At 45.8% G+C, this 24207-nt stretch overlaps 1 protein-coding gene across 1 annotated transcript in view; it reads right to left on the bottom strand.

Moving 5' to 3' along the window:
• Window positions 1–6646: 6646 nt before the first annotated feature.
• SEMA5B (semaphorin 5B) overlaps window positions 6647–24207 on the bottom strand; it is a 219402-nt gene continuing 201841 nt past the window's right edge. The window contains 1 exon segment of the mRNA XM_040561085.1: window positions 6647–12807. Within this exon segment, the coding sequence (XP_040417019.1) occupies window positions 12652–12807 (156 nt within the window). The 3' untranslated portion in view covers window positions 6647–12651.

Genomic DNA, 24207 nt, shown 5'->3' with positions numbered 1-24207 from the left:
CTGTGTTTGCAGCCGTAGGTCTGGGGGGACAGGCTGATGGACTGAATAAGGGGGGGAGGGGTTTCTGGAGGGCATTTCAGCACTGAAATACTGTGGTGAGTTATCAAATGCGTAGAAAACCTGAAGTTTCGTGGTGATGGAGATATTAATTTATGGCCTATTCTACAGTAAACTTAGCAAGTGAATGCATAGCCTTGCACTAATATAATTAAACTGACTTGATTGATATTTGTATATTGTCTGTTAGTAGAAAGGGAAGTGCTGTTAAATGTGGGGACTTGTGGAAATATGAATGGGGATTATACAGTTTGCACAGAGAATTTAGCTGTCCCATAATGCTCTGACAGCAGATTTTTAATCGTTAATCCTCATTTCTTACGTTAGGTCACTTTCAAATGTTAATTAGCATCTGTGACAAAGACATTCCAGGTGGGACTTTTTAGTTCCATTAGATTTATTTTTTTTCCCAAGATTACAGTTATGGATTATGGTAATAATTTGGCAAGGCAACTGCTCCACTTGTACGTTGTGCTTGGTATTGATTTCATGTCTGGTGTCACTGCTCCTAGCACTGCCGAAGCACCATGCTGTGGGAGCGAGGGACGCGGTATAGGTGAGGGTGTGAGAGAAGGCGCCCTGCAAAAATGAACAAGTTCCTCTTCCACCGTATTCCTTGGGCTCACAGAAGGGGAGCACACCTCTGAGAGGCACACAGACGCCTCCTGTCGTGTTTGTGCGGGGGAGCTTGGGTACAGACACACGCTTCATGCATTTCCCTGCAACTGTTACCACTGCCCTGTTGTTTGTAGGTGGCACTGGAGAATCTGCTTCTCTGCACCAAGGAGTCACTTTGGAGCGTGGAGTTTCAGTAGAGAAGGCAGCAGGCGCAGTAAAACTCAGATGATGTCAATCTGCTTATAATTCTTACAGTTTGTGTTTCGAGGCAGATGAAACCAATAAATAGAGGAGGAAATGTAGTTCTATCCAAAGTTTTGACAAGCAAAAGCAAACATTTGCACAGATGTGCTGGCTCCTGCCTTTTGTTTGGGATCACAACGTGTTTAGAGCAAACCATACCCACCCCAGAAGCCTTAGGCACCATGCTCCCTGTGGTTGGGCGTCCTGTAGCTGTGCTGTGGAAGCTGCTGTGCCTGGGCTGAGGGGAGGGAAGATCAGTGGGGATTTGCTGCAGCCAGGGGCTGCAGAGGTGCTGTGGCCCTGGGTCAGTGCAGGAGGGATTATCCTACAGCCCCCTCGGAGCTGTTGTAGCAGGATCTCTTTTCCAGGGGCTGCCTCCTCCCTCTGCAAAACATTTCTAATTCAGTTACTCCAACTCCAGGCTCGTAGAGCTAAATCCCTTTTGAAAACTTTAGTTCTGCTTTTCAACTGCTTTCTGGTTCGGAGTTTGGGATGGGCCTCTCATTCTCCCTTCCTGTGGGTGATCTGCCCTTGTGGTGCTTCCGGAATGGCGAGGGCTTGGCCTGCACGTTCATGGCCAGTCCTGCTGCTGGGCCTCCCTCCTTGAGGTGCTTGTTCCCTTGGCACTGCCTGACCAGCACTGAGCAGAGCGGGCAGGAAGCGTTGGGGTGCCTGGGGCCCCCGCTGCCTTCTCCCAAACCGCCTCTGTGTGAGGCTTCTGGGTTTGCCTCTGGACACTAACAGAAGGTGAAGGGGGAGACACCCGGGCTCTCCTAGGTGGCTTCAAAGGCTTCCTCATGAGCATGGTTCACTCCTGGAGTTCATGGACTCCCTCAAGGACGAGGTTTTTCATCTGCGGCATGGTTTGTGCTGGAGCAGGTACTGGCTTGGCGCACGGCTTGCAGTCGCTGGCTCCTGAGGTGCAGCGGGCAGGGAGGGGGCCTGCGCTCTGCTACAAGAGCTTTTCCTGTCTCACACCACTGCCTTCCCCTGGGATTTCTTCACTACTTGTATCTGGACAGGCTTCTTATGCTCGCTCTGTATTGCTACATGAAGAAAATACCAGGGGCAATCCTCTCTTCTTAGGGAGAGCTTTTCCCTTTAGGCTCAGGCCCTTTCTCCACCCTTAATCTGTCCTCACTGACAAGGCCCAAGCCCCATGTTTTCCCCCAGAGCTGTCAGGCAGGCTGCCTCTGTCTGTGACATTTGTTTAATTAAGGTCTCGTTTGCCTTGCCCAGCCTAACAGCTGGGTCACAGTGAGCCCTCAGAGGCCTTGGGCACTGTCCCACAGCCCAGGCCTGGGGAGCACCACAGGCAGCTCTCTCACAGCTAGGCCCTTCCATTTTACCTGTTTGTACGCGTCCCACTTTTGTAACTTTTTAAATGATTTGATAGAGTTTTATTTTGAGGTAAATTCTACTTTTTGTATGCAATATTCTGAGGTGATGTATTTTTATTTTTAAGAAAATGATGTTTAAACTACTATATACCTGTCACTGTAACACACCCTCTGTGTCATCTCTTTTTAAAACTGGAATCTCACCATGACTTGTGTGTTCCTTCTCGTAATGCTTGTTGCACATTAAAGAGGTTACTCAGCTGTGCTGCCACTAGTGTTCATTAATTAAAAAACAAACACACAACAAGGGAATCATTTATTTCTGCTGTAACATTGCTGAAAAATACTGAAGATATTGTTGCACACTGGAGAGTCCTGTCTAAAGGACTGAGCGCGACCCCTGGGAGAGCGGAGATCAACAAAGGGAGGTGGAGGAGACCAAGGGGATGGGGGCAGATGGGGTTCAAAGAGGAAAGGGTATTTTTTGATCCTAGCTCCATCCCCACAGCCCTTTTGTGCAGCCTCTGCTTCCTCCCACCACGTTTCTGATTCCCCATCCAGTTGCATCCATGCTCCAGTCTCAGGATGGTGCAAGCTGGCTGGTTTTTGTAATTGCTACCGTATCAGTTTGAGCTTTTGGAAAGGATGCCCTTCATAATCCCCTTACTTGCGTTTATTCTTTATTTAATTGAAACAGGCCCAGCCTGGGATCTCTTGATCCATGTTTATTTTCTAGGACCGGCTCTTCAATAACGTCCTGACCACTTACCATGGCAAGTTTAAAATAGCCTCACATCCTATTAGTGCCGGGAAGAAATCTGTCAGCTCTGGTATCGTGGAATATCTGGGCCCCACTATTCTTAGCAACAGCCTCTTTCCAGGCTATATATGGGAGCTTGAGGCTCTCTCACCATACAGCTCCTGGTCATATTTATCTTTGCGATGCTGCAGAAGCTGCAGAAACCTCTGTGCTGGGGGAGAGCAGGGCCAGGGGTCCAGCTCAGATCCACGCCCCGGCTTTGTGTATTGCCAAGCCCTCTATGCTCAGCCTTGCTCAAAGAGATTTTTTTTTTTGCCCAGTTTCTATTTCAGCTTTGTTGTTGAAATCTGCCTCCCTGGTGTGTAAAGGATGTCTAGGCTCTCTGACTGTCTGCTTGCTGTCTTTGTGGTGGCCCAACCGCGCAGGCTGGGCTGCGGCTGCTGCCTCCTGTGGAGGTCAGCCTTGGGAAAGGGCTGCGAGAACCACCTTCGCTGCCAGGAGCCAAACGAGCATGGGAGCGCGGCCTGAGAGCTGTGAGGCATGTACCAGAGCTGTGTCTGTCCATCCTTCCCTCCCTTCATCCACCTGGCTGCAGACCTGCAGTGGCAATGAGCAGCAGGAGGGGATTCAAACCCCTCTCGGGGAAACACCGTCCTGGTCAGGCACTGGTGCAGCCACAGGAGACCCCTCAACAAACTGTTGGCAGAGTGCCCCAAAACTCAGGCTATCCTGCACGTGCTCCCCAACTGGCCTTTGATTGCAGAGCTGAGGTTTGGGATTACGGAGGTAGCTTTGTGGTTGAGTTTTGGTGCCAAAAGAGCATCTCGGTGGGGTGAAGGAGCTGGCGGGTGAAGGAAATGGCATCTTTGGAAGCTTTGTAGTGAGTGCAACAAAAGCCTGTGTTAAACCAGCGCAGCCTTATACAGAAATAAATGTCTTCATTACCCCTGGAGCATGAAAGAAACCTTTCAGAGAGGGGTTTTCAGGATAGGGCTATGCTAAGGCATTGCAGCTCCTCTTACCATGCACTTCTGTGGTACCAAAGGCTGATTTTCATGGCTTGGGGCACGAGGCTGAACCCGCTCACTCGCTCAACCCACTGCTCCCCGGTGCAGCCTCCAGACGGGGAGGGGGTCTCACCCCAGCAGCCGGCAGTGACGGGCAGAGAGCGAGGCGCTCACCCGCGGAGCGGCTGTGAGTCGGCATGCAAATGGGCACAACATAAACACAATTTCAGCAGAGCTCCCGTGAAGAAATCTATGAGCAAAAACTGTTGTTACTAAGACATGCAAAAACAGCAAACAGTAATGCGGCTGCTGCCAGAGCAATAAAAGCGCATCAGCATTATGCCTGGTCTCTCGTACAGATCGCTCGCTTATGACATTAAATTAAGTGCTGCAGAAATGGGGATAGTTCTCTCTGCGGCCACTGATGCTTCACATCATGGAAATATCAAATGTTTCTGGTGGCTGGTCATTACCCTGTGCTGGGAAGCGGAGCAGTCCCTTGCTGGCTCCGTTACGACCATGGCAGCAAGGAGGTGGAGGGATGACAGAGGTGCCGAGGTCGGATACTTCGATCCGTGCCCGCATGGCACCATCCCCACTGATGCCAGCCCTGGGTGCAGGAGACACCACGCTGTCCCCGAGGGATGGAAAGCCAGGAGCACATCTTGCTTCCAGCTAATTGCTGGTTGAGAAGCTGTGGAATTTGACCTTGAAAATCCTTTTGTCTGTAGAAAACTTACTCTGAAGCATGACAGCGGCAGGGCACAGCTCCCCAGCCAGGAGATGCTGCTGCAGCCGGAGGAGTCTCCAGCTGTGCAGGGGACACCACAACCGCTGCTGTCGCCTCAGGGACCCAGCGAGCTGCAGCCTTGGTGGTTTATAGAAGCCTGAAGTATGGCAGTGGTGGGTGGACGTGGCCTTCAAAACCTGGTTCTCCCCATTTTCAACAATTTAAGGAATTTATTATCCGTCCTCACCACAGATGCTGGGAGCAACGTGGGGGTGGCAGTGGTGGCATTGTTTTTTTTGCTTTCGGGATCAGATCCGGGCCGTGCTGAAAGCTGCCTCGCTCTTGACTAATCTGCAACTCAGCTTGCTGAACAGAAAGTGCAGTGACAAATCCACACACGTGCAGCTTTATGAATGAACCAACCAAAGCACGTTGAAACGCATTTCAGCTGTTAGCAGAACAACATTTTTAATGACTCGCCAAAGCTTTTAGTAATTGAGCTGCATGTTTGAGAGCACGCGGTCTCTCAGATTTATACTGGAGAGGAGAAAAACCAACCACAAGATGCCCTGGGAGCCGATGCTTTTGCAGCGGGAGTCTGGAGACCAGCAAAGCCAGGCGTGAAGCCCAGCAGTGGGCTGAGGCCCTGTGGGCAGAAGATGAGCACGGCCAAAACAGCAGAAGGGGTTGCTGTGAGCTGAACCCTGGTGTGGCCAGGAGCAGCCCGGCCGCAGGGCTCGGCAAAGGGACAGTGGGGAACCTGTGGGATAACCCAGTGTCCCCCGGTCCCTACACACAGCCAGGAATTACAAAGGGAGAAAAGCGCTGGGGTGTGTGGTGAAGGTGAGAGAACAAAATGCACCGGGGCTGCGAGCGAGGCTGTTATGTTAATGAATCAAATTAGCACCTAGGAAAAAAATGTTGTGGTAGGCAGATTTTAAGGAAATTGGAAATAGGCTCCGACGTGACGCTTTGCTCTAATTGTGCGCAGAGGTGTCTTGATGCAAAACAAACCCATTCCAAAGTGGTCTCTCCATGTTATTCTGCAAACTAACTGAAAAAAAATCAATCTTATTCACAGCAAGTTTGTTTTTACTGATCCTGTGCCTCTCAATTACTTTTTAATGGCCTGCATTGAAAAGAAATTCCTGTGTGCACACTTGAGATCATGAAAACACCCAAATGATAGCTTATGATTTAGTAGGATTAAAGTATTATGTATGCAGGTGTAGCACGTTTCAGGTTATTAGTAATCCAATCTATTTTTTATGACATTATGGTGTAATTTTCTGTACAAAACTTCAGTATAAGTCTTGAGCTGTATCGGAACATAAACTAAAATGTTCCTGACTCTGTCACTTTTCATGGTCTTTACTTTGATTAATAAGCGCAACAAGAGCCATAACGCTCCTCGGCGAGAGGCTGCCATCATCCTTCAATCAAAACGCGCCCCCTCCGACTTTTACAGCTTTTCACAGCACGACGCGAGGCTGAGGAGAGGCCGCGGTCCCGTGGCACCAGTCCATACCCAGCCACCCAGGGCCCCTTGCCTGCCGCAGTGTCCCCGCAGCCCACCCGCCCCCGATCCCGGGGCAGGGCAGCGCCTCGTCCTGCGGCACCGTGCCGGGATTCTTCGGCACCCGGCGTTGCAGTCAGATTTGGGCTCACCTCACTAGGCACCTTGTGCAGCAATAGGATCTTTCAGATGCACCAAAAGCTTGTCGTGGGGCTATGGTAAGCCTTGTGTTGGAGGGGAGCTGGCTTGGGTAACAGAATTTAGCATCACCCATAAAATTTGGTGACTGCTTGGTCTTCAGTCACGACAAACACAACCCAAACTTGCTCTGCCAATGCCCCGCAGGGACAGAGGGGAAATAACTCACAAGCCTGCAGGTTGTTCTGTTTTATTTCTGAATTATTCTTTACATTGTACAATATATAAAAATACAGAGTACCCAAAAAAAATTCACAGTGTCTAAAGGCAGTGATTACAGTCTAGGTCACCTTTATACTAAAGTACCATCGAGTTCAATTGCATAGGAAGGGTGATGTGCCTTCACAACAGAGTCCAGCGACACACTCCAGGTTTTGCTGTTTTGGGGCAAGCCTTCCCACAACGGTTTCCCCTGCACCCGAGGCCCAGCACTGCATCGTCACGCTCCTGCCCCGACCACGAGTTCGGCCCTATCGGTGCCACCCACGCCGCGTCCTCCCTAAAGCCTCCTCCGTGGGAACGCTCCCCATTCACCGCGGCGCTTTAAGGGCCCTGCACGCTCGGATGTTATCTGAGGGGCTGTGTGCGGATGTAAACCACGCTATCGTGCAGCTGGCTGGCTTTCACTGTTTGACGTTTTGGTACTGAAAACGTTTCGCTGCAGTTCCTAATGGCCTGGCCACGCTGACCTCTGCCTGACTCCGCGGCACGCGGACGAGCGGCACCTGCTCATCGGGGCCTCAGCGGTGTTCATGCTTTGCACCGTCAGGTTTGTTTAAAAACGACTCACGGATGGGAATTCCAGAAAGCCAAACACTACTCTCACATCACGGACCGATCTCCAACAGCATGGGGTGAATTTGCAGCTGAGGTTGGAGGCAGAAAAAAAAAAATGGTCCAAAGAATGAATTTCAGGGGAGAATGGCTGAGGCTGAATAACCCCCCCAAGGACCCCCATGCTCAGAGGGTGTTTTTGTGTTTTGGTTTGGTTGTCTTTTGTTTTTTGATTTTTATTTTTTTGTCCATTTTGAAGGCTCTGGCAATCAGTCAGCACCAAAACCCGTGGGTTTGCTCACCCACCCCAAACCTGCTCTTGAAGCCTTCTCAAGTTTTCTCCTAACAGGCTTAAAGGGAAGAGTCCCGTGTACGAGTCTGGTCCTTGCTCTGAATGGCATTAAAAAGACCTGTTGAGAAAAAAAACATCAAACCCAGCTTCCTGGTGTTTCTCTGCCGTGCCAGACGGCTCCAAGGGGCCCCATGCCGTGCCATGCCATGTGCACAGGACAGCTCGCAGGAGCGACGGGGCAAGGAACAGCTGTGGAGCCGTGGCCACCAGCGCTGGAAGCACTGTGTGCCTGCCTCTGCACGCCGTGTCTTTTTTGGACCCCTCAGAAAACCCAAAGCCATTGGTTTTCAGGGTTTCTCAACCCTAAACTCTGCACTAACACCTCCTCGTGTCACTATAAGGCAAGTCTCGTAATGCCGATCAATAACTCAGAAAGTAATTGCTAACTTCTTTAACGTGGAAGATGACATTTTTTCCAGTTCTAGTAGGTTATGTGTTTTACTCTAATGGTACAATATTTGTTACTCCTACTTGCTATTTTAATTTTCTTTGCACAATTACTCCCTACTTGTAATTACAAAAACAACAGAGTGATACACATGAGAGATCCAGGAGGCTTATTCAGAAAATATAAGCAGTAGCGAGAATCTTTTGCTTAGGCATTCTGAACCAGAATGATTTAGGGGAGAATCAGCGCTTCTAACTAGAAAAATCAATTTTCTTTTCAATTAAAAAATTATATCTCATTTACCTCAAAAGTGTATTTTGTTAAACCTAATGGAAAGGACAGTAGATTTGTATATATATTTTTTTCCTTCACTTTGTCCCTGTGGAATTGGAATACCAGCACTGCCTTTCTTATTCTAAGTTTCCTCTGCAGGCGTTTTGCTATATATATATATATATATATATATATATATATACACTATATATATATATAGTGTGTATATATTATAAATATATACTGTATCTATCCACTGATAGATGTATACACTATTACAAAAAAAGAGCAAGTTGTTACACAAACTTTACATTTATATTTTATATATATATATATATATAAAACTCTCCCCACACTACATTTGGTACAAAGAATAAATCAATCTCAGCGGACAGCAATTTCCTCTCCAGGTGGGCTCAACATCAGATTAACACTGGAGGCGTCAAATTGTCTGCATCGGACGTGGCCTCCACTCTTACTCTCTGCTGATTTCAGAGAAAGCTCTCTCTTTTCTGAAAGTAAGGCATTAGGAACAGTGGCGTAACACACTACACATTCTTCTCCTATGGTATCTGCACAGCTCGCGTATTTAAGAGCAGCCGGGGCTCATATGCTCAACATTCAAGCGCAGCTCTAGGGCAGCAGCAGCTCCTGTGCTGGTTAGTCTCCGAGTGAGCTGCGCGAGTTATTTCTGGTGGGCGAAAGCTGTCTGTCTGGGCTGGTGAAGCCCGACCGTGACCACACACGACATGGCCTGGATAACGCCGGGATGCACACCCCTTCTGCAGGGAGGAACGCGGCCACTTGCATGGAGGAGGGAGAAGGAACAGCCCCGTGAAAAATGTTTCAGTGAAATGTTTGACTATAAGAGTTCCATCGTGTTTTGCTCGCTGTATTCCTAACTCCTAACCCAATGGTTTGCACAGAGCCAGTGTCTCCAGACCAACACTGTGACTGCCCAGGGTCCCCCTTCTCTTTCTTAGAAGTGGAAGAAAAAGGTATGTTTATAGCAAGCTGAGTCCTCTGGGAAGCAATGCTCCTGATCTAAATGCATTTCCAGTGTACTTCAGACTGGACTTAGGAATAGGAAATCTAAGCAAGTTCAGCATCCAGGAGCAATTCAATCTGCTACAGGTATTACAGACCTGATGATCAGACTGCTGCATTACCTGGACTGCAGGAATATCACTGCACATGGTGCCGTTAACCTGCCATGCATTAGAGGGCTCATAAAAATGCAGCCCTCATATCACATTAACATTGTCCTTAAGGAACTGCACTCTCACACAAACATTAATTGAGTAATAAGAGCTCTGATTTCTCTCTTTCTCACTCTCTCCTGAATTCTACTTTCTGCTTGAATGGAGTCGACAGACCCTCACTGTGATTGCCAATTACATGAAAAGGGCTGCATCCATTTGGATGGCTGGTAAGAAGGAATGTCTTGATGAAACTATAACCACATGCACCACCCTCAAAGCACCTGCCCTCCAATAGCCTACAGAACATCCACCTTCCGAGCACAATGGCAGTAATGACCCATCTTGGTGAGCTGAGCATTTAAATAAATTCAACTGCTACATTGTACTTTCTTTGGGAAAAAAAAAAATCAGTTTAAATCGTGTTATTCTGTGAGGCCGAGAATGGAAAAATGTTTAAGGAACAAAGAAAAAAAGGGGGGGAAATTAGAAAATGAAAAAAAAAATTGCAAGATTTGACTTGCTCACATCCCCCAAACTCCAGCTGCAATCCTGCCATGCGCATGGTAACTGCAGAATGTGTTGGTGCAGGGCACAGTCTGAGAGGGCAGCTTGCAGGTGGCCTTAGCTTTACAGTAGTACAACTAACATGACCTCTGGAGCCCATGCTTTCTTCTGACTCACCTAAATTAAACCTGGGAAATCCCAGCCAGCTGGTCTACGTAATCATGTTCAACCCCTCGGTTACATGCTTGTTAGGATGGCTTCAAGACAGGATTTCCAGTGTTTCAGGGGGCATCAGGCAATTCAGCAAGACAGGGATGAATTCTTCATGGAACAAAGGCATCGCTCCTCAAAAGGAGTTTTCCCAGAGCCCACCTGCAGGCCCTGGAGGCTGCTTTTGGTGCTGGGGTGCTGTGCTGGCCAGTCTGCTTCCCTGCTGCCACTCTTGCCCCGACACTCTTGCCCAGCCGCTGAAGACGAAGCTTCAAGGCTGCATCAGCTTCAAATCTGACTGTGCTTATTTAAGGGCACCTCTCTCTTTCTTCGTTCCCTCTCTTTCACCTGGTGAAACTGGAGCAGAAGCAGGATGAGCTGCTAAATTAGAAGAACAGCTGCTGGAAATGACGGGCACCAGTGAGCCTAAGGCATCCTTGTGGCAGTACTAATGACCCCACTTTATTACCAATATCCCTACAGCCTTCAATCACTGCAAACTGAAGTCGAAGAAAGTAATTTAAAAATGGAAGGCTACTTTATTTTTGCCTTCTGGTCACACAACCGTAACAAAGGCTTACAAAGCCATGTTGGCTTTTCCTCGCAGGAAAAGCAATATAGTTGTCACGAGCAACACAGCCTTTCCTCATTCCCTACCGGCTACCTACGTGAAAGAGGGCACGCAGCCCAGGCTGGCCCTCCAAACAAGCAACTGCAAAGGAACAGCACTGAGAAACTACCTAAGTGCTGGCTTATGGCAAAACCTGAAATAAAGCAAAGACAGAGAACGGCAGGGAGCACGGCCGAGCCGATGGCCAGGCGGGGGCATGGCGGTCGGTCGGGTAAGATGCAGACAACAAATCCAAGCTCGGGACCACGTGGAGCTCATGCGTGTTTCAGGGCGTACTTTTATCTCATGCTCAGTATTGCGACATTCTAAAATCCTTAGCATCAGGAGTTCATTATAAATATTTAGAAACACTGAATGATAACAGTGGTGGACTTGTTCACGTTGCTAACACATTTGATGTAATTGTACATTAAGCACCAGCAATAAGTTTCCTTTTTGCCAAACAATTATGTCAGACAAACATCTGGCTGCAGACAACACGGCTTCTGCATCAAACTAATACAGTTCTTATAGACACAGTCACACACATACACAAAATTACATTTCAAGGCTGGATATACTGTTTAATAATGCTACCGCCCCAATTTACTTCAATAGCTGCAGCAGCATTTACTTGTTGGGTTGGTTTTGTTCAGAAAAATTAAGGAAATATTGGCAAACAATGCACATTACTCAGCTGTGTTACTATTTCATAGAGTACTGACTGGAAGACGCTATAAGAATGTGCAGCAGACTTTCTGGGTCACATCAGACTATGGAAACATTCCTTACAAAAATACCCTCCTCCTGCAAAGTCAGAATTATTCACTCTTTGAAAGTAAATGAACTAAAAACCAACAAAAGCATGGTGATTTCCCACAAGAAGAGTGTGGCCTCTAAAGTTGTCTTTCCTGGCAGACACAATCAGGATCAAAGCTAGAACAAAAAGAGTTAACACTGTCTCAGAAACAAAATAAAAGAAAGAAAGAAAAAAAGCCCATGGCTCTTGTGCGGCAATCATCACATATTTTTTTTCCAGTGATATAAACATCTTTGTTTGTTAGGCACTCTAAGTTCATGTCTCCGATGTTATTCCAACATTTATTTTTCTCAGTGTCTCACTGCCTGTATAATTTCCTTTTAATTAAGACTGGAAACATTCTGGAAAGCTTCTTTGGGTAATGCACGTTGTTTGTGTGTTGTTTCTCATCAGCTGAATTGCATATTACCAAAGAAGGCTGCAGAGATTATTTCCTGTAGTATGAAAAGACTCTGTTGAACATACAGGGAACAATGCCCTAGGAAGTTACTTTTTTTTTTTTCTCTTTTTTTTTTTCATAATCATAAAAAAATCAAAAATAAAAAAGGAAAAGGAAAAGAAAACGTTCTTCAAGTTGTTGGCACGATGGAGTCCCGCTTGGCCTGTTCCATGAGCCGCGTGTCTTCCAGTGCACCATTGCTACCCTGTCTCAGGAAGGATGCTCCTCACCGGACAGACACCCCTGTCCTAGGAGGCCACCACCTCTTGCGCCGCCGCAGGGCGGCCACTGAGCACGGCACACAGCCAGCTCCTTGACATCGTCGGCCTTGGACAGCAACGCCGATCTTCCAGCCATGAACAGTTGCAGTAGTGAGAGCCATCTCCAACCAAATAGCCGCAAAAGCTCTGTGTAAAGGTCCATATGCATTTTTGTCCTTGTAGGGAGATGTGCTGTTTACAAGTTATACAATTAACCAAAGGAAAAAAAAAAAAGACCCTACTGTACAATATTTACATCTAGAGGCTGGGCCTGTATTTGGTCCACAAAATCAATTAAAAAAAAAAAATTCATATAGGAAGTGATCCTGTCCTGTAGGATCTGTCCATCATCAGCTGTTGGTAAAGGTCCTTCCAGGGGAGGCCTCAGGCCTGTAGTCATATTTATTCAGTGTACTGGGATAGTAGGTCGTCGTGTACACGTTGGTTTGCTGCAACGGGTAGAAGTTGGTCCTGTCATCTGGTATCAGATTGTTCTTGTTAAGTGTCTGTAAAAGAGAAGAGGCAATGACAGGCATGGCAGTGGTCACACACGACATCATTACTCTTTTCTACCTGCACACACCTCCCTCTCACCTGCCTTCTCCAGCACGGTCCCTGCTGTAGCCACCACCGCCTTCCCTCGGGCTGGGAGAGTGAGCCGGTACATGGTGCTCGCTCAGGGGCCAGTCTGCGGGGACCACAGCTCCTGCCAGGTCTCCTCAGGGGACCTGTGCTCAGCTACTGCTAGGGCCAGAACCCAGAGCCTTCTCCAGAGACCCGGAGTCTCCTGGCAGATGGCGTGTCTGAACGTCAATGTCACACAAAACCATGCTGGGCCTACACGGAGCTCGGTGGTTAATGGTAGCGCTCCATCTAATCCCTTCCAAAACACTCGTGGTACAGCCTGCAGCTCCCTCGCAAAGCAGTTGCCAAAAGGCAGTTTTTTCTCTTTGGAAGAGCAGGTGTGCATTTACCTGATCTCCATCTCCATTGGTAGATATCCAGGTTTGGACCCCCCGATATTAAGTGTGTCACTTCTGTAAGCTACAGTATAAGTAACAAATCATGGTCACTTTTGGAAAAACTAAAATTACTTAAAAAAATTTAACAACCATGTAACAATTGTTGTCAACAGCAACATAAAAATGAGAACCACAAATGCCCCTTTTACCATTAAAAATTTAGAAATGGGGTTTTTCTCCCTCCCCTCTTCCCCCCTTCTTCATTATTTTTGCAAGAATTACTATTACTTTTCCCACCAGCAACCAGAGGTCCCCCTCCCGCACATTAAAAACCATTCCTATGCCAGCTGTTACCTACGCACAAGGATAAAATTATGTTTTGGAAGATGCAATAATTTTACAAAGTTTTCTCCTTCATCTTTATAGTCATCTGGTTTCTACGAATTTGGGTGAGGAACATTTCTAATAGTTTTTTTCAACTAACCGCTGGCTTCAATTTCTTATACGCATCTCCGGCCTACAGTGCTCCTCCGTGCACCTTTAACGTTTGTCATGCTGTATGGTAGGGAACTCACTCCTTTGATCTGAGGGTCAACACAAGGTTTGTTTGCTACAGCATCCTCGTGATCAGGGCACAGCACATTTAAGGAGGGCATGAGCGTCTCCCCTGTCTGGAGCAGAGAGATGGAGAGGTCTAATGAGGCCTGGACCTACTGGTTGTTCTGCTACCTCCTGGTGCTTCTGCAGAAACCACTTCACCTCAGCTCCCCATTGAGACAAACGTCTCACACCCAACCCAGCTCAGGGCAAGATGAGAATTAATCAGCTAATGCTCAAACCCAAGAAACACCCAGCCCCATGAGCTTTACTCCTTTTGGACCGGTAGCTCACAGAATGGCTTCCCACATCCTCAAGCAAATCACAGAGGGCAAGGGTCAACCCGTCTAACTCCAGGCACCTAAACTTCAGGCCTCAGGGCTCCGTCAGCAAGAGGGGGAGAGGCCTCCCTCCTGCAGGAGGGCACTTGTAGAAAAAATTGCCTTTTTGGGGAGCCCCCGTCCCCGTGCCCCAGCGGCAGGGGGTGACCAGCCCTCAGCAGGTGCCCGGCTGTCAGAGGACTGTGGTTAGGTGAGCCCGGGGCAGTGCCCGCGGCACAGCTGGGGCACAGCCACATGCCCACCGAGACCACTTCAATGACCAGAGCTACCTCGAGGCTCTGAGATAAGGCCACAGGCAATACATTTATGTCCCCAATTTCTATGTAATTGAATAATTTTACTGCATGGGGAGCGGGAGAGGAGGAGGAAGAAAAGAAGGTACTTTCTTCTAGTCCAAAAGCAGACTCATGGCTACGGCTACTCTGGGAGCTGTGCCTCCCAGTTTCATAAAGATGTTAGGAGGAAAGGCTTTCCTGTGGCAAAATACCCTGGCAAAGAAATCTCCCAATTGCTGAATTACTGAAAAAAATTTTTTGGAACTGGGCATTATGTGAAACACTTTGTACATGAAAACAGGAGGAGACCCAGCCTCCTCCTGGTCTGACTTAGATCTTTCCCTGCCTGGACTCTCTAAAATGAGTTCACAGCACATTGCTTGTAGGAGCTGAAGAGAGAATTTGTAAAGGCATGCTCAAAATGACAAATAATTCCAAGGAACGAGAATTTGTGCCCTTCAATACGAAAGGAAAAAGAGAAATGTCATACTTCGTTCGCAGTAACCCAAAGAAATATTAAAATAGTGCAGGCAACAGTCTGCTGCTTTGTGCTGGAGGCTGGCAAACAAGGAAGTCAGGTTCAGTTCTCCACTGCTTTCTATGCTTCCTTGGGAAATTCAATTAACTTCTCTGTGCTTCAGTGTCTCCTGACCCAGCTTGATGAAAATGATTGAGATTGCCGGTAAAAACACTTTGCTAAGTACTGTCACTGAGTATTTGGGGAACTGCTCTCTGGCAAACAAATACAGGTGTTCATCCCTGCTGTATGCAGTAAATGCAATTTCCTATCAGCATCTCTAGCTCAGGATGCCCGCTACAGGCAGCATAACCCCATGGCTGTGGACTGCCCCTGCAGGAGGAATAGGCTGATCCCCACTGCCGCGCTCCCCAGGTGCTCCTGAAGGCAGCCCAGCATCCTGAACTTGTCTGTGTCACCTTTTGGTACAGTTCAGATTCAAGGCACGCCAGGATTACAACCTCTGAAATTTGGTGGCATTGAAATCCTGACCTGCATTGGCTCAGGACCATCTTGATCTGAGGGCAAAAACCTCAGGACTCTACATTTTTCAATTGGAAAAATCTGTATGAGTTTCAACAAGTCCCCACAGTGTTTAAAAACAGCCCCTAACAGAAGACTTAGCATTTAATTAACACAAATCACATATTTTTTTCTCGTCTTACTTTCATATAACATTTAATTAGGAAAAAAAACCACAACTGTTCCTTTGCTCTTTTTGTTTTTTTTTTTGATGGAGGGCTTATATCTTAGGGAAATACCTTATGAAAATGGTTTAACGGAATTTATAATGCAATTAGCTGCAAGGAATTTATCTCTGGAAAAACTGCGAAGGCAGTACAGTCCTAAATCAGCATGATCAATGCGGACTGCCTTCACGTTTCCCCACACAAACGTATTGTCTGTCTCATTTTAATAAATAGGTGATTAGGTTCCTTGGCACTAGAAATTGCTTGATATTTTGAAGATGGGAAATTAGGCAGCAGTGAATTTTAGAGATGTACACACACACACCGAGGCATGCTCTGTGTGAGAAGAGAAGCGCAGTTAAATCTCCCTGGGTGGGCTCCTGTGCCATCTCACTGAGAGTTTTAACCCTTGCTCTTGTCTGGCTCCTCTTCACTGTGACAGTGCAGAGATGGTCACCGACTTTCCCTTTGGACGATATTCCCCCAATGCTATATGGGTTGCTCCATCAAGGTCAGAGCCCCCCAGCAACCCGAGTTATTGTGGGGATGAAAACAGCTTGCAGCACCCACAGGTGTCCCCACCAATATTTGTCAGTCCTGATGGGAAAGCCCAGGAGCCATCACCACCCACCACTAGTCAACCTGAAAAATGAACCCAGAACTGACCTTTGCTCGCAACCCAACTCCTACGAGGTCTTCTTCTCCTCAGCCACTTTTGAGCCAAGTCCTCAGTATCACGGTGCCCAAGAAGTGGCTCCTGAAGGCAGTGCCCAGTAAATCCTCTTAGAAGGGACAATACTGTGTTGCTTTTTTAAGGATTTATCTATGGATGCTGTAACTAAGATGACTAAAGCACCACAGCGAGCACTGGAGCTCAGCTGTCCTCAGCAGAGGTTTCAGAGAAGGAAGAGAGACTTGCCTTTGCTGCCTGGGCCCTTTTGCCACACCATCCTGCACCCTCCAGGGAGATGTTTCAGTCTGAGCACCCACCAGACCTTACTGATGGCATTTTTTCTGATGCTCAACTTGTATTTTCCACTTCTTGCTGTCTGCTCTCCTCCCCACCATAACGAACACTAATGCCTCCCCTTGCCAGCAGTTACAACCTCTTGGTACTAGCTGCTGAGCACGCAGGATCAAAAAAGACAAAAAGCCTGATTGACTTCTACTGCTGAAACACCACTTGGTGCAGAATCTCTGTGCCATAGCTGTATTTTAAACACTGATGGAAATGGAGTTCAGGCTCTCTTTTGAGTTCCATCCTCCCTTGAGAAGAAAGAAGCTTCTGGTAGTTGTGCAAACAAAATATTCCCCATGCAAAATTGAGACCATAACCCGAGCTACTGTCAAAACTCGTGTGATGTGGTTAGAAAAAAGTGCTCCATTCAAAGAATAACTGGAAACTCAACATGCATCAATCACATATTTTTACTTGCTTTCTTCCTTTCTGTGTGAGCCATGCCATCCTAGCATATTTGATATCATTCATATTTTTCTGGTCTATTCACTGCTAACCTCAATTCAAGATCTTTAAGCAGAAGGTACGCCACCAGCATGTACTAACAGCTCCATGTGGATCACTCAGAAGCAGGCACAACTTCAACTTCTCTCTTTAAAAGACACTTTATTATGTTGCGTTGGCATATGACTAACAGAGAATAAAAATTTCTCTGACCTGGGAACTCTGCTTTGTCAAACGGGGATGTTTTCAGATGAACTAAGATGGATATGGTTTAAGAGAATGCAAAACAGCAGCAGCTTTCTACATTACGTGTGATCTGTCAACTAATCAAAAGGTCTGATCTTATTGCCAGTGAATTACACGTTTATGCCAAGCACAACAGAATACTGAGTATTTACAGAAATACATAAACAATTAGTTAGCACTCTTGCTATTATATTAGCAATTAGTTAGAACTGAAACAATCCAAGGGGAAAGTTTACTGATATCCCCTTGCGTGTTATTCTTTCCCTGGAACTCATACAGGAGGCAAAATACTGACATACATGCACAGGCTGTTTCTCCCAAGGTAAAGACAAGCATCAGATTGTGTTAAACTTGACTGCATTGGGTCATATGCATACATTTAATTTAGCTCAGCTTTTACCATTGGTATTTTTAGCCTAACTCATCGTTCAGATTTTCCATTTGTTGCTTTTCCTCCAGCGAAGCCTTTGCCACTACTCCCCCAAATTCTGCCTCTGCTCCAAATCATTAAGTCATACTCCACTGACCTACTTGCTTACATTCTCCCAGATGTATCAAAACATCTTCATGTGGAACAGTATGGGACTTTCAGTGCTACTCCCATCCTACAGCTGCATGTACGAGCTGTATAAACATTTCTTACACGCATAAACAGATCAAATGTTTCAATTTTCAATAAACCATCATGAAAATTTCAAAACTTGACTTGGAAAAGAGATGAAGATCTTTCCATCCCCAATTAAAAGGAATCCTCTGTCATTTTCAACAAGCTAAAGCGAAAAGGATGCTTCAAAAAGCCTATGATACACATACCACTGATATTAAAATAAGGGCCACAAAGTAAATACAGTTCCCACGGGGTGACAGGCAATGACACGGTCTCCTTAATCCTATCCAGCAGACCTCAGTATTCTCATGGAGCTCCAGATCTTGTTTTCTATTTTGGGGTGGCGTGAGGGAAACGTCAGTGAGTTTCCCGAGATTTTTGTAGGTTAATCTTCACCAACTACACAGCCTGTTTGTCCCCACAAAGTCAGTGGAGCAACAATTTCCTCCAGCTCAACAGTTCCCCAACTGTCTTTCACCAAGTGTTATTTCAGTTCTTCCCCTTCTCATCCATGACACTTTCCTCTTTGAAAAGGTAAAAAAGAAAGAAAGAAAGAAAAAGTTTATTCACCTTCCTGGTCAGCTTCAAACCACCCTGTCTAGCTTTTAGTTGGAAGTTTCCATCTGGCAAGTGTGTTTGTAATGTTGAACACCCCAGTGTACTACAGAGAAAAAAACCTCCCCTTTTCCTTCCTCACCGAGTGAGCACAGGAACTGAGGAAGAAAGGGTCATAACTCCCATCACTGCTAACCCTGGTCATCCATGGTGGACAGAGACAAAGGTCTGAAATAAAGGTCTGGGTACCAAGCAGCAACTTTGTAGTCAGGCCATTCTTCTTGGCAATACACAATCCGAGCCCATGTGCATCCTGCATTATGCATCTGCAGAAATCAGGGACAGAATTCCCACCGAACTCATTTGCACAATTAGAAGTGAAGTAGCGTTTCCAATTTTCCTTGGAACAGCATGCAGCATACATCCTGTAGCAACAGTCGGATGGCCAACACTCTCCCCCATCCCCCCGGAAAACGGACGCTTAAGGGAATTGTGCAATGATGTAATGCATCCAAGATCCAACATTCAGTTTCTTTTGTGCTTCTTTTAAAGTCATTTGTTTCTTGCAGTGAAATCAGATTGAGCAAAATGCCTTTTCGATACAGATCAGCTGTTTTATGGAGCTAGCCGTGCCTTCTTGTTAAAGGATGTTACTTTTTGTGTTCTAGGAACATTAGCCAAACGAATTAGGGTTGCAGAAATATATTAATATTAAGAAACATTTTCCACAGCTTGTACATCTCTGGAAGCACCGACGCAGAGATCTCAGAATTATAATTAACCAGTAAATTTGGAAATAATTAGCATTATAATTACATTTCAACAAAATAAACCATATAACTAAAAGAGTCTGTTTTGGCAAAATTTAACACCAGGAAAATAAATGACATCTGGCCCACCCACATGCTCCCTTTCTTCTGATCAACCGGATGCCACAACACTGCTGTGCCTCTCAAGCTATGCATTACAAACAGCGCTGGAAAGACAAAGCTGCCAGAAAGACCTTATGAGACCCATGTATTTGCTGCAAGCTACAAGTGCCTTATAAGTCTTTAGCAATTCTTCCTTCTGATCTTCCTTAAAAATTTACTTAGTGCCTTACGCTAAACAAACTATCTTACCTGATGCTTTTAGAAACTCTCTTGAGCTCTGCCTAAGCTGAAGTCAAATGTAGCATTGGCCAAGGTTTATTCATTGAGTTTTTCCAATGAATTCAATAAGGCTATTTGCAGGATTTACAGTAGTAAATCTGTACAGTGTAGATGTACAGATGAGGAACCTATTTTCTGTAAAAGAAGGTATTTTCTCTTGAAAAGAGATATAAAAAAATCCCACTGAGACACTAAACTTATGATTGCATGTTCTTTGGGATGGAAGCTTACCATATTTTTAGACTGGAAATTCTTTGTTCACTGTTATTGGTAAATAAATTAAACAGCCCCCAAATGACGGCAGCATCTGTGGATGTGCTCAGGTTGACAATGGAACTAACATTCAATTATAAGAAAATGAATAGCTACAGTTTTCTATAGCTGTTTGAAAATAGCTATTTTATCCTCATTCTTGGGAGGGAATGCGGTTATATTACTGCCGTTTTAAACTTTTTAAAACCTTCAGAGTTGGCAACGTAAAGGACCATTGTCAGAAAGATGCTTTGGCACATCTCTGGCTTTAAGCACATGAGTAAGATGACAAAACAAACTGCATGTAATAATAAGGCAAACTGAAGTGCATCCCTGCTTGGAGCTAGATCCATGTTTTTTTTTTCTGAATGGGGAACTGAAGTCCAAAGAGTCGATGGAAGTCTTCCCACTGGCAAGTGCAGGTGTCTGGTGTAAAGCATGTTATTTATCCCTGGCTTGCCAGTAATTTGGTGGTGGCGACACCCATGACGTGGTACCCAGACACAAAAGAGGAATTCAGGGCTGCCCTGTGCTGCTTCCCAATATAGCTGGTGCACAGGGTATAGCAGACATGATCTCAGCTGTGTGGGACGGTGTAATCTGTCTCCTTGCTGTCCTGCTATGCCTCGGTGGCTGTTCCTCCCCCTTCCTGGGTCCCTGACACACAACAGCATCACTACAGAGGCTTATCACTTGAGCTACAGCACCTGCCCTTGGGCATGCTATCGGACTCAAACTAACTCACCGGAGGTATGATCAAAGCCTTCTGAAACTACGTTAAATTGTTCACACCTACAGCAACTGGGCTTCAGCTGATGGTAACTAGCAAGGCGGTGGTGGCCAGCTGCAGGTCTGTCCGGGGCAGGCAGCTGGCACTGCATCATGGCAGTCACGGTGGAGCAAGCAGCCCTGAGCTTTCAGATGGCCTCCGAGCCACTTCTGGTGGTAAATTACAAACATAACTCATGCAGAGCTGTGCCAGCCCACAGGGCTACGTTTAGCCTGAGAATTGCAAAGGTGAAAGTGGTGAAAAGAAAAGGAAAAAAAAAAGACATAGTAAAAATAGAAATAAAAGTAAAAACTGGGCCTAATTTGCCATCTGCTAACTCTGTTCCGTCCCTTATAGGCTTACTGCTTTCCAAGTATCTCCCACCCTCTAAATAGCTGCTTTTTGATTATTTTCCTCACGATTGCTTTGTTTTCTCCCCATGCAGCAGCTTACCTTGTTATTTCCTCTCTACACTTACAACCTCTCCAGGTCATTTTCCATTATTTCTATACCGATGGCTGTTTTTTTGACACACCTCCCAGTTTAATATCTTCTGCTAGTTTAATTAACACACTGATTGTACCCTCTCCAAGCTCGTTAATGAAGATATTAAATAAAGCCAAACCTTGCATTTCTGCTTGCAGTGCCCTGAACAACTCCTCCCCATAGCCCCGTATGTTCCCATTAACGGTTGCCCGATGTTTACAGTCCATTAGCCAGGTTTCAATCTCTGCAGCAGCCTTCCTGTCCAAGCCAATTTGTACTTACATGTCACAAGATTATTTCAGACACCAACACCACACTCTTTTCTTTAAGTGTATGGACCAGTGAAGCTACATTTTTAACCAACTGAGAATCTGTCCTCATGCAGCTCAGTCTAGTGCTTTCCTTTTACCCACTACGGCTGAAACTCAGTGCGAAAAGTGATCATGTTTGATTTCTTCCTTCTCAGCATTACGGTCCAGACTCGGCTGTCAGTTCCACCCAAGCACCCTTCATTTCATCAGAGTATGTAAGATGTTGCCTCTCCAACATTAATTCAGGTTTCAGATATTAACAATGACACAGATTTGTTTCAATGAGTTCCCATCGCTGTAACTGAAAGCACAGTCAAGTCAATCCCATTTGTTTCTCCTGGTTTCACTCTCTGGTATGGTCCTGACTCTGCCAAACTGTAAAGACCATCCGGGGTTTAACACCTCATTGATATGCCTTGTTGAATAGGGAATGTCAAGGCATACTTTATTGATTGTGCATGTATGCTTACAGATATTTTCTCTTAACCCCAAATCCAACTGGTGTTTCCCACACAGAGTTACTGGAGCTACTTGTGTGACTTTAGTGCATTGGACTTGGGTAGCTTAACAGTGACTCAATTAGCCGGGAGGAAATTGGCCTGCTTTCTTATGAACGCTTTTGTGTTACCTTTGCATTTCATGGCAATGAGGGTTTGCCCAAGATCCAATATCCAAGATATTTATAAAGGTAATTGGAGTTGTTCATTAGCTGGTTCTCACAGACTCTGGGATACGGTCCATCTAGATTCCTTCATCCGTAGATTTTCAGTTCTTTCCTTTATTCACATGCTTTGTGCCAAATCTCAGGACAACATTAGAGCTGACTTAATGAGGATTCCTCCTGACTACAGGGGAACGTAGGCAGAGCTGCGCCTGCTCACCCTATGCCAAACCTGTTGTGCATATATAAATGATGCTCTGGGGGAAGGTGGCAATGGCTGTACTGTTGCTGTAGCCTCTGCAGCCTGTGCTGTGGCAGCAACCAGACATCTTGAGCAGCCCTGACGATGCTCTCGGTTGCTCTTTAGGACAGTGCTGCCATGGTTCAGGAAAAAAAAGCTCGGGTATTTCAGCAGTACTCCCTCAGAACTGCCACAATAGATCTGGACATCGAGCTCTGGTTCTGAAAACCGACACAGCTATTTTGTATGTATGCAGCTCCATTTCTTTACAATTCTACTTAAAAATCCATTATTTGCTAGTGGAACTATTCCAGATTAATAGTGAGGCAGCTATCCTCCAAGTGTACGACTAAGTTTATATTTTCTTTTATTTACTGTTTGTCCAATATTATCCTCTGCCCTTACTTTAGCTCACTGCCTTCAGGGCTCCCTTTAAACTCTTCTGCAAACACGTAATTAATTCTTCCTGCATATCTTGGAAGCACTGAGGATTTCCCAGTTTGACTGTTGTGCATACCGGTGCCAGACAGAGCTTTGTGGAGACAAGGAGAGAAGAACCACTTTAAGCACCTGGAACAAGGGAGAACCATTAATTTTTAGCAAATGGGACTAGGGTATATTTGAAATATTCCTATTCTGGCCAGTAGAGGGAAGTCATGTAAGTACACAGCCATTACTGCAGTGTGGTTTTGTTATTCCCATTCCTGCACTTCATTTAATTCTCCTTCCAGCACAGGTGGGTGGGTGGGGGAAATACAAATCAATCCCTGAGAAATCAGGAAAGGTAAGAATTGCCAGAAGAAAAAAAAAGTAGTTATCGATTATTAGATCAATTAATGTAGCTGGAAAAATTGGATGAACTTTTGAACACACCTGTCCAGGTCTGAAGTAGTAGCTCATATGCTCAAAAAGCTCCCAGCTTTTTCCAGCTACTCCTTGATCTAATAAATAAATAATTAAATAAAACTTTTCTACCTAAAAACCTGTCTTGTTTGTGTCCACAGACCATCACAGCTGTGGTAACACAACCCCAAAGAAAGGCAGTACCAGCATCTGTGATGACCAGCCTATACTGTAGATCCATCCACGATGTGGATTCCCAACTCCAGATCAGTAACGGCAGCCCTACAGAGTAATAAAGGGGTTGCATGAAGAGTGGATGGAGGGGCAAACAATTTCCTTTGGGGGATCATTGTCAGCAACTGCTTAGCATCTCAAAGAGCGCAAGAGCAAGGAAACATTCAGACTTGAACTGGCAGTTTCCTCTGTTCCTAAATAATGCATACATACGAGGGTGAGAGCTGTGACATGCACACAGCAGCCTGCTGAGCCACTGCTGCCATGGCGTGAGGACACCTCCAAGAGATGCACATCACTGCACAGGCACAATCATCCCAGGACAGCCACACCTCCAGGCATGCTTGACTGCTCAATTTCACTCAACCCAATGACATAAAGAGGAGAAAAGACAGATAGATAAAATAGATTTTGACTGAGATGCACCACTTAATCCTTTTTTCCCCATCAGTAAGCTCTCTTGCTTTCCCTTCCTAGCAGGCATTATGCAAATTGAGAGTCCCCTGAAGTGATATTTGCAACTGTAGGATCATACAAGAAAGGGCAGAATGCTCCTTTGCCAATACAACCCCCTGCCCCTACTATTCTTTTTCAAATAATACTATACTCATGGTAAGTACTAAAAATATGTACTCTACCATTCAAGCACTTAATGTTCTTAAATGCCACTTTGTTCAGGGGAAATAGTCTTTGTAAAACATGAAATT

This window comes from Cygnus olor, chromosome 6 (genome assembly GCF_009769625.2).
Source record: "Cygnus olor isolate bCygOlo1 chromosome 6, bCygOlo1.pri.v2, whole genome shotgun sequence".
In the NCBI taxonomy this organism is placed as follows: Eukaryota; Metazoa; Chordata; class Aves; order Anseriformes; family Anatidae; genus Cygnus; species Cygnus olor.
Note: the sequence above shows the minus strand (reverse complement) of the source record. Positions and strands in the feature narration are given on the sequence as shown.